We start from the raw sequence: 16,720 nt of genomic DNA, 5'->3' as shown, positions 1-16,720 counted from the left end.
TGGATCTCAGAAAATTGGACATAATACTACCTGATGACCCAGTTAGACCACTCCTGGACATGTACCCAAAAAATTGCTCTAATATATAACAAGTACACATGCTTCACTATGTTCATAGCAGCCGTATTTGTAATAGCCAGAAGCTGGAAAGAACCCAGATGTCATTCAACAGAGGAATGAATAAAAAAGTGGTACATTCACACAATGGTGTACTACTCACCTATTAAAAACAATGACTTAGGGGTTGGGAATTTAGCACAGTGACAGAGTGCTTGCCACACAAGATCAAGGCCCTAGTTTTGGTCCTCAGCTCTAGACAAAAAACACTGACTTCATGAAATTCATAGGCAAATGGATGGAATTAGAAAATATCCTTAATGAGGTAACCAAAACACAAAAAACACACATGATATGAAACTCACTGATAAGCAAATGTTAGCCCTAAATCTGGGAATGCCCAAGATACAATTCATAGACCACATGAAGCTCAAGAAGAAGGAAAACCAAAGTGTAGATGCTTCACACCTACTTAGAAAGGGGAACAAAAATACTCACAGGAGGATATATGGAGACATAGAGACAGAGTGTGGAGCAGAGACTGAAGAAAAAGGCCAACCAGAGATTGTACCACCTAGGTATCCATGCCATATTCAGCCACCAAACCCAGACAATATACTGAATAAATGCTTCATGAAGGAGCTGTCTCTTGAGTGGCTTTGACAGAGTCTGACAATACACTGGTGGATGCTCATACCCAACCATTGAACTGAGAACATTGTCCACAGTGGAAGAGTAAAAAAAAAAAAAAAAAGGAATGAAGGAGCAGAAGAGGTTTGCAATCCCTAAGAAGAACAACAATATTAACCAACCCGACCACCACACCAAGAGCTCCCAGGAAGTAAACCACCATTCCAAGGGTACATAAGGATGGATATGGTTCCAGCCACAGATGTAGCAGCCACATATGTGACATTTTCAGGCATCAGTGCGAGGAAAAGCCTTTGGTCCTGTCAAGGCTCAGTGCCCAGGGTAGGGAAATATCAGGGTGGAGAGGGGGGACAGAGTGGCTGGGTTGGTGGGGGAGCACCCTCATAAAAGCAGGGGAGATAGCAGTTTTCTGAAGGTGAAACCAGAGAAAGGGATAACATTGAAATGAAAATAAAAAATATCCAATAAAAGAAAAATGTCAAAAAAAAAAAGGAGTTTGATAACCCCTATTAAAAGTAGGTTAAAAAGGTAGATCGAGCTCTTTCTTTGGGAAAGAGACCAATCTACAAAAAAAAATTGAATGTGCTTTACAGACTCTAATGCAGGTACTGTAATTTCCAGAAGCCTAACTCCTATGCACTGAAATCTGAAATTTATTCTGAATTTTCTCCCAAGGCCATGTTTCCAACCAGCTTCTCCAAGATGGCTAGTGAGTGAGTATTGTCCCTGGGATTTCATAACTATGCTAATCTCATTCATGAAGCTCCAGCACCATGACCAGATAACACTACTAACTTAAAAAACACATGATAATCCCAACACAAAAGGTTATAAATTTGAAAATGCTAATAATATAAAGATATAAGCATTTAATCCATGAACGTAATTATGTTGCATACAAAATAACAGTCCTGCTTTGAATATTTTCTCTTGCTAATATTTTTATTACAGTGACAAAAATACCATAACAAAAACAAGGTAAGGAAAAGGAGCTTATTTTGGCTTACACTTCAGAGAGATTTTGATCGTCATGTTAGGTAAGACTTGACACCAGGCAGGAAAATAAGAATGGTAGGAGCTAGAAGTTGGCTGGCTATGTTATATTTTCACTCTGGAAACAAGAGTTTTGACAGTAAGTAAAGTGACAATAAAGCCCAAATGCCTGTCCCTAATGACCCAATTCCAGGAAGGCTCAACTTCTTGAAAGTTCTGTACACTTCATTAATAATGTAATCAACTGAGGACAGGGTATTAACATATGAAATTATTTGACATTCAAACCAGAGCAGCCCTAAATATTCTTATATCTTCTGTGCAGGTTAAATTTAAAAAAACTACCAGATTGTTCTGGCAATGGTTTATGCCATTGAGGAGATCAACAGAAACCCTCATATTTTACCCAATGTGTCTCTGGGATATGATATATATAATGTACTGTTCAATGAATGGTGGATATTGAATAGATGTATCACATGGCTTTCTGGGCCAAAGAAGTATGTGCCTAATTACACGTGTAGGAGAGAAATGAAGTCAATTGCAGCCCTAACAGGCATATCATGGATAATATCTACCAATATAGGGACACTGCTAGAACTCTACAAATATCCACAGGTGAGAATGTATTAAGTGAAGAAAGATAAAATCACTTATACACCAGTCCCTGTCCAAGGTACTAAAAGAGGATAAAAGAAACATGTGCTTATGCATCTGACAAAGTTTATCATCCCAAAGTGTAAGTATTCTGTGATGTATTCAGGACAAAAAAAAGGAATAGGCTGGAGCACACAGTGATTGCAGGGAACCGTGAGTGTAAAGTTATGATGTCAGGGTTTCTATTCCTGCACAAAACGTGGTATAGAGAAGCAGCATTGTGCCTAAAGTCATTGATACACAAGCATGAGAACCTTACTTTGAATATCTATCACTCTTATAAAACCAATAGTAAACAATAAAAATCTGTAACTTAAGTTCTGATTAAGCAGGTCACAGACTAGTCAGGGTAACCAAAACAGTGAGCTACAGGTTTACTTAGAATCCTTAGCAAAAATAAAGAAAGAAAAGGAGACAAAAAGAAAAAAGAAAAATTAAAATAGTGAATAATGACAAAGAACTACAATATCGAACTTGGGCCTCATGTACACACATATAAAATCATGGTGCATGAATTCTCACTATTTTACATGATGCTAAAAGCCTGTCATGATTGGACATGTGCTTTATGCTACCTTCTCATAATTCTTTTATTCGCTTTATCTTCTTTCCCTTTTAGCTGACCATTGGGTCTTTTGACCCTAACCTGAATAATCATGAGCAGTTTCATGACATTTATCAAATAGCCTACAAGGACATGTCTCTCACCCATGGCATTGTCTCCTTGTTGAATTATTTCCACTGGAACTGGGTAGGATTGATTGTATCTGAAGGACAAAATGGTTTTCAGATAATATCAGAATTGAGGGCAGAAATGGACAGAAACAAAATATGTGTAGACTTTGTGGAAATGATCCGAGTTAGTGAAGTATCTTATTTACCAAGCTACTTATTGAGTCCTACTCATCTTGCAAAATCAACAGCAAATGTGATCATCACCTATGGTGACAGTGATTTTATGAGAGGCTTTCTGTTTTATTTAAGACAAATTTTAGTTACAAGGAAAGTCTGGATCATGAACTCAGATTGGGATGTCATCATCCAGTCAAAGCATTTCATTTTACAGTCATTCCATGGGAGCCTCATCTTTGCACATCACCACAAAGAAACCTCTGGTTACAGAAATTTTATCCAAACAGTTCATCCTTCCAAATACCCAGAAGATTTTTACCTTACAAGGTTTTGGTTCTACTTTTTTAACTGCTCATTTGCTGATGATGACTGCAATACACTAGAGAACTGTCTGCCTAATGCTTCCTTGCATGAAACACCGGGGAGCCATTTTGACATGGTCATGACTGAATTTGCTTATAATATATACAATGCAGTATATGCTGTGGCCCACAGCCTTCACAAGATGCTTCTTCAGCAAGTAGAAGTAACACCAGTAAAAGAGGCAGAAGACCTGATATTTTCAGCCTGGCAGGTAATGTGTCTTTAATCGGCTTGCTCAAAACATCAACAATGGGATTTTGTAAATGTATGCTTTTGAGGTCACGCTATTTATTCTGGATCTCTAAGTGTATGAAATAAATGACTTGTAACTGATAAAGGGGTAAGTAAGTCAAAACATGTACAGAGTTGATAAAAAGAAAAAAGTTTCCATGGAGGGAAGATAGTGTTCTAAATCCACATCAGTGTTTTGTGTTGCCAGGTCAATGACTCGTATATGAAAGGTACAGAAAGTAGCTTCTCTTATGAGCCCAATAGAAAGCAGAGTTAGACTGTGGAAGTAAACTGCTAATCCAGAGATGATGGAAGAAGGTAGAGTGCCTAGACACATAGAATCAAACAACATGGAGAGAGAAGTTACAGAGACATGCTGGAGGATCAAAACAACTGAGAGTGATATAGGTATATATTATAGGTAAAATATAGTATTATATTATATGTATAATTTAATAAAAAGGAGAAGAGGATTCAGAAGAGAGGGAAGGGACTGAGCTGATTAAAGATAAAACACTTAGGTAGAAGACTACCACATCATGCAGCAAAGCCTGTGGAGACCAACTGGGCATTGAAGGTGATTGATGATAGGTTACTGTCTTAGTCAGAGTTTCTAATCCTGCACAAAACATCATAACCAAGAAGCAAGTTGGAGAGGAAAGGGTTTATTCAGCTTGCACTTCCACATTGCTGTTCGTCACCAAAGGAAGACAGAAATGGAACTCAAGCAAGTCAGAAAGCAGGAACTGATGCAAAGGCTATGTAGGGATGTTACTTCCTGGCTTGCTTCCCCTGGCTTGCTCAGCTTGCTTTCTTATAGAACCCAGAACCACCAGCCCATGGATGGCACTGCCCTCTAAGGGCTGGGTCTTCTCGCCTTGATCACTAGTTGAGAAAATGCTTTACACCTGGGTCTCATGGAGGCATTTTCTCAACTGAGGCTCCTTTCTCTATGATAATTCCAGCTTGTGTCAAGTTGACACACAAAACCAGCCAGTACAGGTACCTAGCTATATATATAATTCTACAACTCAAAGTAAAGACTACAGAAAAATTGGAGGAGGCAAGTGCAGGCACCTCTGGCTAGGGCGCTCAGGTAAAGTCTATTAACCTGATTTCAACAAAAGCAAGGGCTTTCCAGAAGTGTGCTGAACCTTGGACATTGACTATTATTGCGCAGAATCTGACTGTCAAGGGGAAAAGCTAGGAATAAAGCATCCTGAATACTGGTCAGACAGAGGAAAATTACTCTTTGATCCTACTAGGACTTCTCCTCTCCTAAATTGTAAATGCATTTAGTAGAAGAGAAATGTGACTTAAATTTTCAAAACAAGAAATATTTTTCCAAATCAACAAATTAAGTCCTTATGTAAATCCCAGTACAGAAACAAAAACATGAAAGAAAAAAAAAGGTAAATGTCTCTTCCAAAAATGACCAATTCTATACTAACTTTAACAATAATTCTTAACATTAATTCTTTAATAAAAAAGATAAATACTAGGAGACTGAGTTAGAATATAGAATCCCACTCAGGTATTCCAAAAAGTACACCTGAACATCAATAAGATAGTATTTAAACAGACCAATTAATCAGCAATGAGAATAAAATGTGAGATTTCACAACTAAGAAATTCCAGGAACAAAATCTACAGCATTTTACCAGAAGGTTAAAGAACTACTATCAGTGCTTCTCAAATTATTGTATAAAATAGAAAAGAAGTAACTACTTCAAAACTTTCTATGAAACCAGATTGATTAATACTGGTGTAGTAACCTGAAACTCAAGCCAGATAAAGACACAACAAAAACGGAAATCACAGACCAGTCTTCCTAGCAAATGTATGTGTACAAGTTAATAAAATGGAAGGGAGAAATTCTGTAATGATATTATAATTTCAAAAAATCAAATCGTTTAAAAAATAAAAATATGAATGAAAATAAATTCTCAATAAAACATCTGTAAACTTAATTCACTATCACATGAAAAGGATCAGTCACCATTACCAAATTGGCTTCATTCCAGATATTCAGGGATGAATCTACAAATGTAAATCAATAAGTGAAATTGCTCACATACGTGGACCCAAACACGAAAATCACATGATCATGTCAATAGATGAAGAAAAGGACTTTGAAAAAAATCCAATATTACCTCATAATAAAAGTCATGGAGATGTTATGGATATTTGAAAAACCTATAGTCAAAATTGTGTTAAGTGAAAGGAAAACCAAAAATTCCCAACTGAGATTAGGGAATGCAAAATTAACACAAAGTTTTCCTTTATACCAGTGATGAACATATCAACAAAAAATGACAAAATAATCCCGTTGACAATAGCCATAAAGAAATTAAATATCTGAGAATAAATCTGGGCAAGGCAACCAAACCAAGAAAGAGCTCTACCATGAAAACTTTAAGACAGTGAAGAAAATAGTTGAGTTGAAGAAGACACTAGAAAATAGAAAGACCTCCCAAAATCATGGGTTACAAAAATTGATGTTGTATATTTGTCATAGTAGAGAGAGCAATTGACATTTAAATGTAATTTCAATCAATACTACACCATCATGAAATCTCAGCATGCACAATGAAGAGCCAATATTTAGAGGGTCCTATCCCGAAGTGAAGAGGACTAGACAGTCCATGCCTGGTGAGATAGGTAGAGTAAGTTTTCTCCAGAGATGTGGTCCCAAATAGGTTATCCAATCCCAAGTGGTCAGCAATAAACACATGTATATACAGACAAACTACAGTGAACAGACTCAGTATGATGTGTTGGGGTGGGAGGTGAGTCATGAATTTCAAAGAAAAGTGTGGGCCATGGGAAGAGGGGTGAAAAGCAGAAATGATGTGAGTACAGTTTGGTTTGGTTTGGTTTAGCTTGGTTTAGCTTGGTTTGGTTTGGTATAGTTTAGTTTAGTTATGTTTGGCTTACTCACGTATGAAATTCTCTAGAAATAATTTTTAAAACAACACTTTTCGTCACAGGCTTGTAAAATCTTAAAATTAATGTGAAAGCACAAAAGAGCAAGGATAGATAAAGCAATCCTAAACAAAATGAATACAACTGGAGGTATCATTATACCTACTTTAAACTCACACAACAGCGTCATAATAATGCAAATAGCACTGCACTGGCACAAAAACAGACACATATATAATCAGTACAATAAAATATAATGGAATATAGTAGAAAGAATAGAAAACATGGATAGGACAGAATAGGATAGGATAGCATAGCATAGCATAGCATAGCATAGAATAATAGAGGGCCCAGACACGAATCCACATATTTACAGTGAACTCAGATTATAAATAATCATGCCAAATGCATACATTGAAGAAATGACAGTATTTTCAAAAGACGGTGCTGTGCAAACTGGATTTTAAAATGTAGGGAATGAAAATAGAACCTTATTTCTCAGTGTAAATAAAACTAAACTTCAAATTGACCATGGTCCTCAGTATAAGTTGTGATACCCTGTAACTGCTAAAGGAAAAGGCCAACAACATGCTTCAAATTGTGGACAAATAATTGCATACCGAGATAACTCTGGAGGAAAAGAAACAATAAAACAGGGAAAATGGGATCTCATGAGAGTAAAATATACTGTACAGCAAAAGAAACTGTTAGGAAAATGCCAGTCCACAGAAAGGGAAAATAATTTCCAAGCTTATATCTAATTAAGAAGGGGGGGGGGATATACAAAGAACACAGAAAATTCATACATGAAGGAAACGAACAGTACAGTTTTAAATTTGGCTACAGAACTAAAAAGAAAGTTCTCAAAATCAGAAATAAACATGGCTAATAAACACTTTTAAAAGGTTTCAACATCCTTAACCATCAAGGAAATACAGACTAAAACTACATTAAGAGTTCGTCTATCCTTGGAATGGTCATCATCAAGGCACCAATGAAAACAAATGTTACAGATGTGGAGAGTGCAAACCCTTATACACTGTTGATAGAAGTAGAAACTAGTGCAGCAACTCTGGGATCAGTCTGGAGGTTTCCCTAAAAGCTGAACTGGAACATATGAATGTGCCCACACACATAAACTACACCACTTCTGGTCATACACACAAAGGAATCTATATCTTAGGCCAGAAATGCTTAAGCATGCATATTCACTGGTGACCTATGCACAGGAGCCAGAAAATGAAATCAGCCTAAATGTCCATGGCCTAATGAATGCAGAATGAAAATGTGGTGCCTACAAACAAAGGACTATTATTTATATGTAAACAAAAATAAAATCACCACATTTTCAGGTAAATGGGTGAAACTTGGCAAAAAAAATCATTCTGTAGGTAACCCAGACCCAGACAGATAAGATCTAGGTAGCTTCAATTCTTTAGTTATGTGTGCTTAGTTTGCAATGCCTGTAGAAGTAAAAAATTAAGAAGTAAGAAGGAGCTGTTGGTGGGTATTAAGAAATAGAGGATAGGAGAACACAGGGGGAAAGGGGCAAATAGAAGAGGGAATTCTGGAAGTATAAAAGCAGAATGAAGGAAGTAAGTAAGAGAACAGAAGATTTCTATTCATGCTCCTGGCCTTCTGGGCGTCTCTCCTGTCTCTCCCAATACCTCATCCTATCCCCCTCTCCCTCCTCCTTTTCTCTTCCAACTTAAGAGAATAAAGGGAAATATATGGATGCAAGGATGAGGGTGCGGGTATTGAAGGACCCTCTAGGAAATCTCAAAAACCTGGAATGTGAGAGGTTCCCATGCCTCAGTGGGGATGACCTTAACCAAAATGTCCAACAGTGGAGAAATGGAACCTGAAGAGACCACCTCCACTAGATCGACAGGGTCCTCAGTGGAGGCATGGGGTCAACAAGCTACGTGCAAAATTTTGACCCAGAATTGTTACTGTCTGAACAAAATACTAGGACAAAAATGGAGCACAGATTGAAGGAAATGCAATCCAATGATTGTCAATGTAGGAGTTAACCATGGGCAAGCACCAAAGCCTCACATTACTAATGCCATGTTGTGCTTGCAGTCAGGAGCCCAGAATGTCTATCATCTGAGAGACTCTTCCAGCAGCTGACTGAGATAGATGCAGATACTTACAACCAACCAGTTAACTGAGGTCGGAGACCTCTTGGAAAGTTAAGGGAAGGACTAACGGAGTTCAAGAGGATGGCAACTCCATAGGAAGAACAACAATGTCATCTAACCCAGACCCCTCAAAGCTCCCAGAGACTAAGTCATCAACCAAAGAGCATACATTGTCTGACACATGGCTGCAGGCACACATGTAAGAGAGGATTTGTCTGGCCTCAGTGAAAGAGGATGGGCCTAATCCTGTACAGACTTGATGCCCCGGGGGGAGGGGGATGGGGCTGAGCACCCTCTCATAGGTAAAGGGATGATGAGATGGGGTGAAGAATTCTTGGACTGGGGACCAGAAAAGGGGACAACATTTGGAATGTAAATAAATAAAACAATTCTTTTAAAAAGAGGGAGAACATGAGAGATAGCTAATTGTGACTAAGAATTTATAAGAAAACCATTAAAACCTACTATATGTAATTAAACTTGAAATAATATGCTTTTAAAGATATGAGGATAGAAACTCTATATGGCTAGATAATTTGAATGTTTATAGAAGCCAAGAATTACTCAACAAAAATTCTAGGAACAGGTATGGGACACCTCCATATGACTTCTTGATCAAGGAGACCCCCAAGAGTCCCCAACCAAAAATAAAAAAATATAAGTTCCTGCCACTCCTTTTGGTTACAGGCCAGAAATGGAGTGTAGTAACCTAGTGCATCAGATAGCCCATACCACATCAGATGCGATTACAACTGAGTTGTAAACATCTCTACTGGCCAGATTTCACAGTATCAAATGTAGGCTGGTGGAGAGAAAGGCATCAGTGACTGTATTAGCCTGGGCTTTCCAGAGGGACTTGTAGGATGTGGTCCAGCTAATCCAACAATGGCTGGCTATGAAGAGAAAGCCCAAGAATTCTATTGTTGTTCAGTCAATAATGCTGGACATCTCAGCTCCTCTTTACTATATGATGGAACCCAGTAGAAGGAGGCTATAATTCCCCTGGGGAAAAAAAATGACTTGCTAAAGAGGAGAGGGGAAGAAAGCAAAAAGCATAAGCTTCCCTCTTCCAAGTTCTATGTAGGATTTCAGCAGAAGACATAGACCAGATTATATCTGGATCAAAGATCTGGGTTAAAGACCTGTCTTTTCCCAAATAAAAAGATTGGTATTAAAAGCTTCTCTTCCTACAGCAAAGATCTATATTAGAAGTGGATCTTCCTCCTTCAAATTATGCAAAACTTCCTCACAGGTGTACCCTCCATTTTGGTTATTAGTTGACTATAGATGTAGTCAAATTGACAACCAAGAATATCCAACAGAAGCCCACCACTTGTCAACTTGACACACAATCATAGCTCATGGCAGCTTAATTTCTAAAGAAAAACAATAACCAGGTCACAACCACACCTAAACATGATATAGCTGTCCCTCACACAACCACAAATGCACTATGAATTTAACATAAGAGGCAATGCCCTTTGAGAGACAACGCCTAGTGTCTCGAATGTAAATATGATAACCACTGATATTCTCTTAATTGATGTGTCATTACACAATAAAGAAATTAAAGAGGAAAAGACATATCTGTATAAACACATTCTTAACAAATATAACAGAAACCCTCATGTCAATTATAATTCTGATTTCCACAACTGGTCATGTGGTCTTAGCTTCTATTTATACTTATGTTTCTCTACTACCCATGCTGTCTTTGCTCCACCCTTGGCAAGCACCTCAGCAAGTCTTGGTGCTTTCCTGGAGTAATGACTCATACAATCATCGCCTTTGTCATCTTGCCTGGATTAGGCTTTTGCAGTTTCCCATTGATATAATTGACATGGCAGTGCCAGGAAACTCCCTAAAGGATTTTCTGAACTGGAGTCATAATCCTCCTTCTCTCCATTATGGAAAAACAAGTCGATTTTCCCATGGTAATCTGGATCAGTCACCCCTCCAAACTGTTACTCCTGTTTCAGCCTACTGTAGGTGTAGGGTATTGACATGCAGGCCCGAGTATGCTTCTTATTCTCAGAATGTGGACTTTGTGACTCGGTATTAAAAATGCAGTTGAAGGAGAGAGCATATATCAGCATCTTGACCGCAACCTCAAAGCTCTAGGGAAAAAAATAAGAAGCAAAGACATCCAGGAGGAGTAGAAGGCAGGAAATAATCAAACTCTGAGCTTCAATCAACCAAGTAGAAACAAAAAGGACTATACAAAGAATCAACAGGGGGGGATGTTAGCCCAGAAACCGGGAAACAGAATAACAATCAAAATGTAAATAACAAATACTTAAGTTAATAAAGATAAAAAGAAAAAAGAAAAAAAACCCTTGGGCAAGTTTTAGGATGAAGGCAGAGGCAAGTGGAATTTTACCCCAAAATGTCATAGGAATGGCCTCTTGCCCAGTTGCTACTGTTTTTCCTTTCTGTAACTTCTTGACCTGTCCCCTCAGTACATATATGCTGTTCTCAAGTGTCTTCCAGGTTCTACTAAAAGGCCTTTAATCTCTGTTTATAGCAATCAACTGCTTTTCTACTCCAAAGTTCCACAAACTCCCACATTCTTCCACAAAACAACATGGTTTTGTTCTTCACAGCAGAAGAGCTAACTTCTGTGTTAATTACTTTCCTCTTGCTGTGAATAAGCACTGTGAACAGAGCGACTGATAAGAAAAAAACGCTGTCTTCCTCTAACAGTTCTAGAGGTTTAGAGGCCATAATTGTAAGGACAGCATGGCAGGACATGTTAGGACTGCTTAACAACCAGAGCGGGATACTGAGAGCTCACACCCTCTAACTCAAGAATGAATCAAAGCTGGCAAACTGGGGCAGTATGAATCTTTATACTCTGAAGGTACACACCCAATGGCATCCTTTCCCCAACAAGGCAGCATCTCCTAATCCTCCTCCTAACAACAGCTTCAACGAAGGAAAAACTGTTCAAATATCTGTGCCTAGGAGGGACATTTTATCATTCTAACTTCTACATAAGTCAAAGTGACTATTTCTTAGCAATTTGACCACTTGTAAACCTTTGAATTCCAAGAAATTCTTCTAATTAATAATGAAAGCAAAACTAACACGTGAGTATAATCATAAGTATTTAGAAAGCAGGTGGATACCATTTCTACTTAGCCAAGTAACCGAATGTTCCTTGCTAAGGCCAATGTCCTCTCCCACCATGACTAAAAGCTATGAATTCCCTCCATGTTCTGTGTTTCAAATTCATTGTAAGATTCATGCTACTATCTTCCCAGTGAACATATCTAGACAAAAAGGTCATTATCATAATCAAAGGGTTTGCAGCTGGGTACTATTGATGATTTTGCTTCCCCAAGAGTATCTATGACTTCCACCCCCAAAGGCTAGCCTAGAGGGAGGACTCTAGGCTCAGGTCTGTAGCTTGGTACCTTTAACAATAATATGAGTGATGGACAAGCAGAAGCAATGGCAATCGCCTGAGTTGTTTGGGCAATCTCTGGATCCCCTGACAAACAATTCCTAAGAAATTAATCTATACCCGAACTGGGAGTTTTGCTTCAAAATTTTGGCTTCTGTGAGAAGAAATATCCAATAATGCAAGACGCCTCAATTCCAAATGAGTTTTTTTTATTTTCTTATTGGATATTTTATGTATTTACATTTCTTTTTTCTTCCATTTTTATTAAATTGAGTATTTCTTACTTACATTTGCAATGTTATACCCTTTCCTGATTTCCAGGACATCAGCACCCTAATCCCCCCCCCCCATTCTTTTTTTCATCTTTATTAAATTGGGTATTTCTTATTTACATTTCAAATGTTATTCCCTTTCCGGGTCTCCATGCCCACATCCCCCTAACTCCTCCTACTCCCCATCTATGTGGGTGTTCCCCTCACAATCCTCCCCCCATTGCCATCCTCCCCCCCATGAATCACATTCACTGGGGGTTCAGTCTTGGCAGGACCAAGGGCTTCCCCTTCCACTGGTGCTCTTACTAGGCTATTCATTGCTACCTATGAGGTCAGAGTCCAGGGTCAGTCCATGTATAGTCTTTGGGTAGTGGCTTAGTCCCTGGAAGCTCTGCTTGGTTGGCGTTGTTGTTCATATGGAGTCTCAAGCACCTTCAGCTCTTTCAGTCCTTTCTCTGATTCCTTCAAGTGGGGTCCCGTTCTCAGTTCAGTGGTTTGCTGCTGGCATTCGCCTATGTATTTGCCGTATTCTGGCTGTTTTTTAATTATAATTTTACTGGACAAAAAAAAAACAGTAGATTTCCATAGACCTTTTTCATACTTGGTTAGTTAAATTCTCTCCCCATCCTCTTCTCTATTCTCCACTCCTATTCTGTGTTAAACTTTTCTACCTACAATGCTCTTCTGTTCCTTAAGTGTTCTAATATGTCCTCCTCAGCACTTATTGCCTCTTCTCTTTCCCTGTCTCATAAGCCCATTCTAACTCCCTGGTCCCTATAAACATCCCAGTAAGTTTACAAATCTAACCATTCAAAGTTATCTTCTACAAATGAAAAGAACACATTACCTTGGTCTTCCTGGTCCTGCACTGCTTCATTCAGTATGGTGTTTTCCAGTTACATCCATTTTCATAAAATTACCATAATTCCATTTTCTTTACAGATGAATAAGGGTACATTATGTAAATGTAACACATTTTAATTATCTATTTATCAGTTTATGGACATCTATGCTGATTTCATTTCCTAAATGTTTTGAAATAGACTGCCTTTGCAGTAAGATTTAAGGTCCTTTGAACATATGCCTTTTTATTTACATAAAAACAAAGGAAAGGAAAACTATTTCTTTGTTGTTGTCATTATTGCTGTTTATGAAGAATGTAATATGCTTAGATTTCCTGGTTTCACATTTACTATGCGGCCAAGACCAACAACAAACTTCTGATTCTCCTGCCTCTACATCCTGAGTGCTGAGATAGCAGACATGAACAACTATACCCAGTCTATGCATAGCCCGGATCAAACCCAGGATTTCACTAATGCCAGGCGACTCTACCAACTGAACTACATCCCTGTAAGAAAACTTACTGATGTGTCTAAGTGATGTTAAGCCTACTCCCGACACTTAAAGAATCTCATCTATCACCACTTTAGGTTTTCAAGGCCTCTTTTTACTTTGAGCAATGGACTGGCTAGTTTTTTTCAATTTGACACAAATGAGAGTTACCTGGGAAGGGTAAACTCAACTGAATAATTGTATCTATCAGATTGGCCTGTGGGCAAGTCTGTGGGGTATTTTCTTGATTAACGATTGATGATATGTTGAAGAGGCCAGTCCACCGAGGACAGTGCCATCCCTAGTCAAATTGCCCTGACTTCATAAGAATGAAAGCTGAGTAAGCCATGGAAGCAAGTCAAGAAGCACATTCCTCCACAGTCTCTGCTTTATTTCCTCCCTCCAGGTTCCTGCCTTGATTTCTTGTTTTGGCCTTCCACAGTCTTCAGGACTGTAAGCTGTAAGCTCTTTATCAAAGCAACAGAAAGGACACCAAGACAGGTTAATTCTGAAAATAAATGGAAGGGCTAACTTTTCTTAGACAAACTGACAATTACCTGACTTTTATTCATTTACTAATTATTTTGTGGATGATTCAGAACTGTCTGTTCGACTGACATTTTCAGAAATGTTACACAATTAGATACATATGCTGCCATTTGTCTTATGTTTTCTATACCTGTTTAAATTTGCCTTATGCTTCAAAGATTTACATAATAAGAGACTTTCACTAACTCTTGGGTTATATATCTTCACTCTGGTACTAACTTAATCATAAGGTAATGCATAATCTATCCTTTTTAGCTGCACCCTTTTCTGAAGAACATGCAGTTTACTAATCCTGCTGGAGAACAAGTGAATTTGAATGAGAAAATGAAGTTGAATGCAGACTATGACATTCTCAACTACTGGAACTTTCCAGAAGGTCTTCAACTTAAGGTGAAAGTTGGACAATTTTCCCCTTATGGTCCACTTGGTCAACAATTATCTTTATCTGAGGACACAATAGAGTGGCCCACCGAAATTACAGAGGTGAGTTGGGTATAATGGTGACACTTTGAACTACATGTAGTAAAACTCATCTTCCTTGCACTACCCCTAACCCCAGAAGCTATCTGCAATAGACACACTCTCATAAAGAACAAAGTAGTTTCTTCCAGTGGAGGCTCACTTCAGGGCAGGCCCTAAACCCAGGAAACTCGGTGCTACTTAGGTAGATTTTTTAAAAATTAATTTTTATACATATTTCTTTGTTTGGGCACTTATTGTCGTATTGTGCTTTTGCTAGTGTGTGTGTGTGTGTGTGTGTGTGTGTGTGTGTGCCAAGACTGAACCCCCAGTGAACGTGATTGTTGGGGGGCGGGCGGTAATGGGGGGAGGATGGGGAGGGGAACACCCATATAGAGGGGGAGGGGGAGGGATTAGGGGGATGTTGGCCTGGAAACTGGGAAAGGGAATGACAATCGAAATGTAAATAAGAAATACTCAAGTTAATAAAGATAAAAAAAAAAAGAAAACAAAAAGGAAGGGAAAGTGTCTAGGTGTTGGCGAGGTTAGTTCTTGTTTCAGTTCAGGAGGTTGCACTTTGAACGCTTGTGTTATTCTGGACAAACTGTAACGCATGGCCACCATGCATTTGCATACCCATCATTAAAGGGATACAGCGCAAAAAAAGAAAGAAAATGTACTGCACACAAGGATGAAGCTCAGTATGCAGTGTTACTACAGCCTGCTAATCTCAACAGCTACCCTCACTAGGCATAGTAAATACATTTAATTATGTCCTGGGAGGAAGCTTAAATATGAAGAATACTGTACTTGGCTATAATTTACCGATTATCATACAGCTTCCTTATTACCTACAGATATTCTTTGATTCCTATAAGTGAAATTCCTTGTTTCTCACTTTAAGTTATTGAGGACAGACACTAAATGTAAATGTTGTCTTGAAAGTATAAAACCATCACAATTCACTGGACAACAAGGTCCCCAGAACAGGACTCAGGTTATGATTTAGGGTAAGATGAGCTGTCAGTCACTTGGTGGAATTCTGGAAAAATGGGATGTACTGCAGAAGTTTGGAGTTTATATGGAGCATAAACTTATATACAGAAGAAAAGAACAAGGTGCATAGTCCTGGGCACACAATAGACAGTTTGATACAACACCACAGATTGCTCTCAGGGTCCAGGGAAGTTGGCACTAGAAAACACATGACTAAAATGTAATTAATACATTCTATTCCATTCTTCTCAGTGTTGCCCAAGGTAAGCCCTATGTGTAAAGATATAGCAAAAAGCCATCCCTGTCTAGCCTTTTACTTGACATTTTCCAAAACATACAACCACATTCAAATATCCCAGTGTGCATGTGTAACAGACAAGACAAGAGATGTGTAGCAGTAGCAGAAATCAGGCATAGGCTCAAAAAAATTAATTTGTATACATATTTCTTTGGGCACTTATTGTCTTATTGGTCTTTTGCGTGTGTGTGTGTGTGTGTGTGTGTGTGTGTGTGTGTGTGTGTGTGTGTTGGGTATTTGTTTTCTGGTTTGTTTTCTTGTTTTTTTTTTTTTGTTTTTTTGTTTTTTTTTTTTTTTTTGGTTCTTTTTTTCGGAGCTGGAGACCGAACCCAGGGCCTTGCGCTTCCTAGGCAAGCGCTCCACCACTGAGCCAAATCCCAACCCCTGTTTTCTTGTTTTTTAAACAGAAAGAAAAGGGATGGAGTTGAGTGAGTGGTGAGTTGGTGGAGATCTGAGTGGTATTAGAAAATGAAAGATTCATGATCAAAACTTTGCAGGAAAAGGGGCTGGGGATTTAGCTCAGTGGTAGAGC

General features: G+C 38.4%; 1 protein-coding gene across 1 annotated transcript in view; it reads left to right on the top strand.

Annotated features, from left to right (window-relative positions):
* Positions 1-16,720, top strand: part of Vom2r60 (vomeronasal 2 receptor, 60) — a 106,395-nt gene that overhangs the window by 30,185 nt on the left and 59,490 nt on the right. The window contains exons 3-5 of the mRNA NM_001099480.1: positions 2,050-2,319; positions 2,978-3,784; positions 14,691-14,918. Coding sequence (NP_001092950.1) covers positions 2,050-2,319; positions 2,978-3,784; positions 14,691-14,918 — 1,305 coding nt within the window. The remainder of the gene's footprint in view (positions 1-2,049; positions 2,320-2,977; positions 3,785-14,690; positions 14,919-16,720) is intronic.

This window comes from Rattus norvegicus, chromosome 12, assembly GCF_036323735.1.
Source record: "Rattus norvegicus strain BN/NHsdMcwi chromosome 12, GRCr8, whole genome shotgun sequence".
Lineage (NCBI taxonomy): Eukaryota > Metazoa > Chordata > Mammalia > Rodentia > Muridae > Rattus > Rattus norvegicus.
The sequence above is the reverse complement of the archived record's forward strand: the minus strand, read 5'-3'. Positions and strand labels throughout refer to the sequence as shown.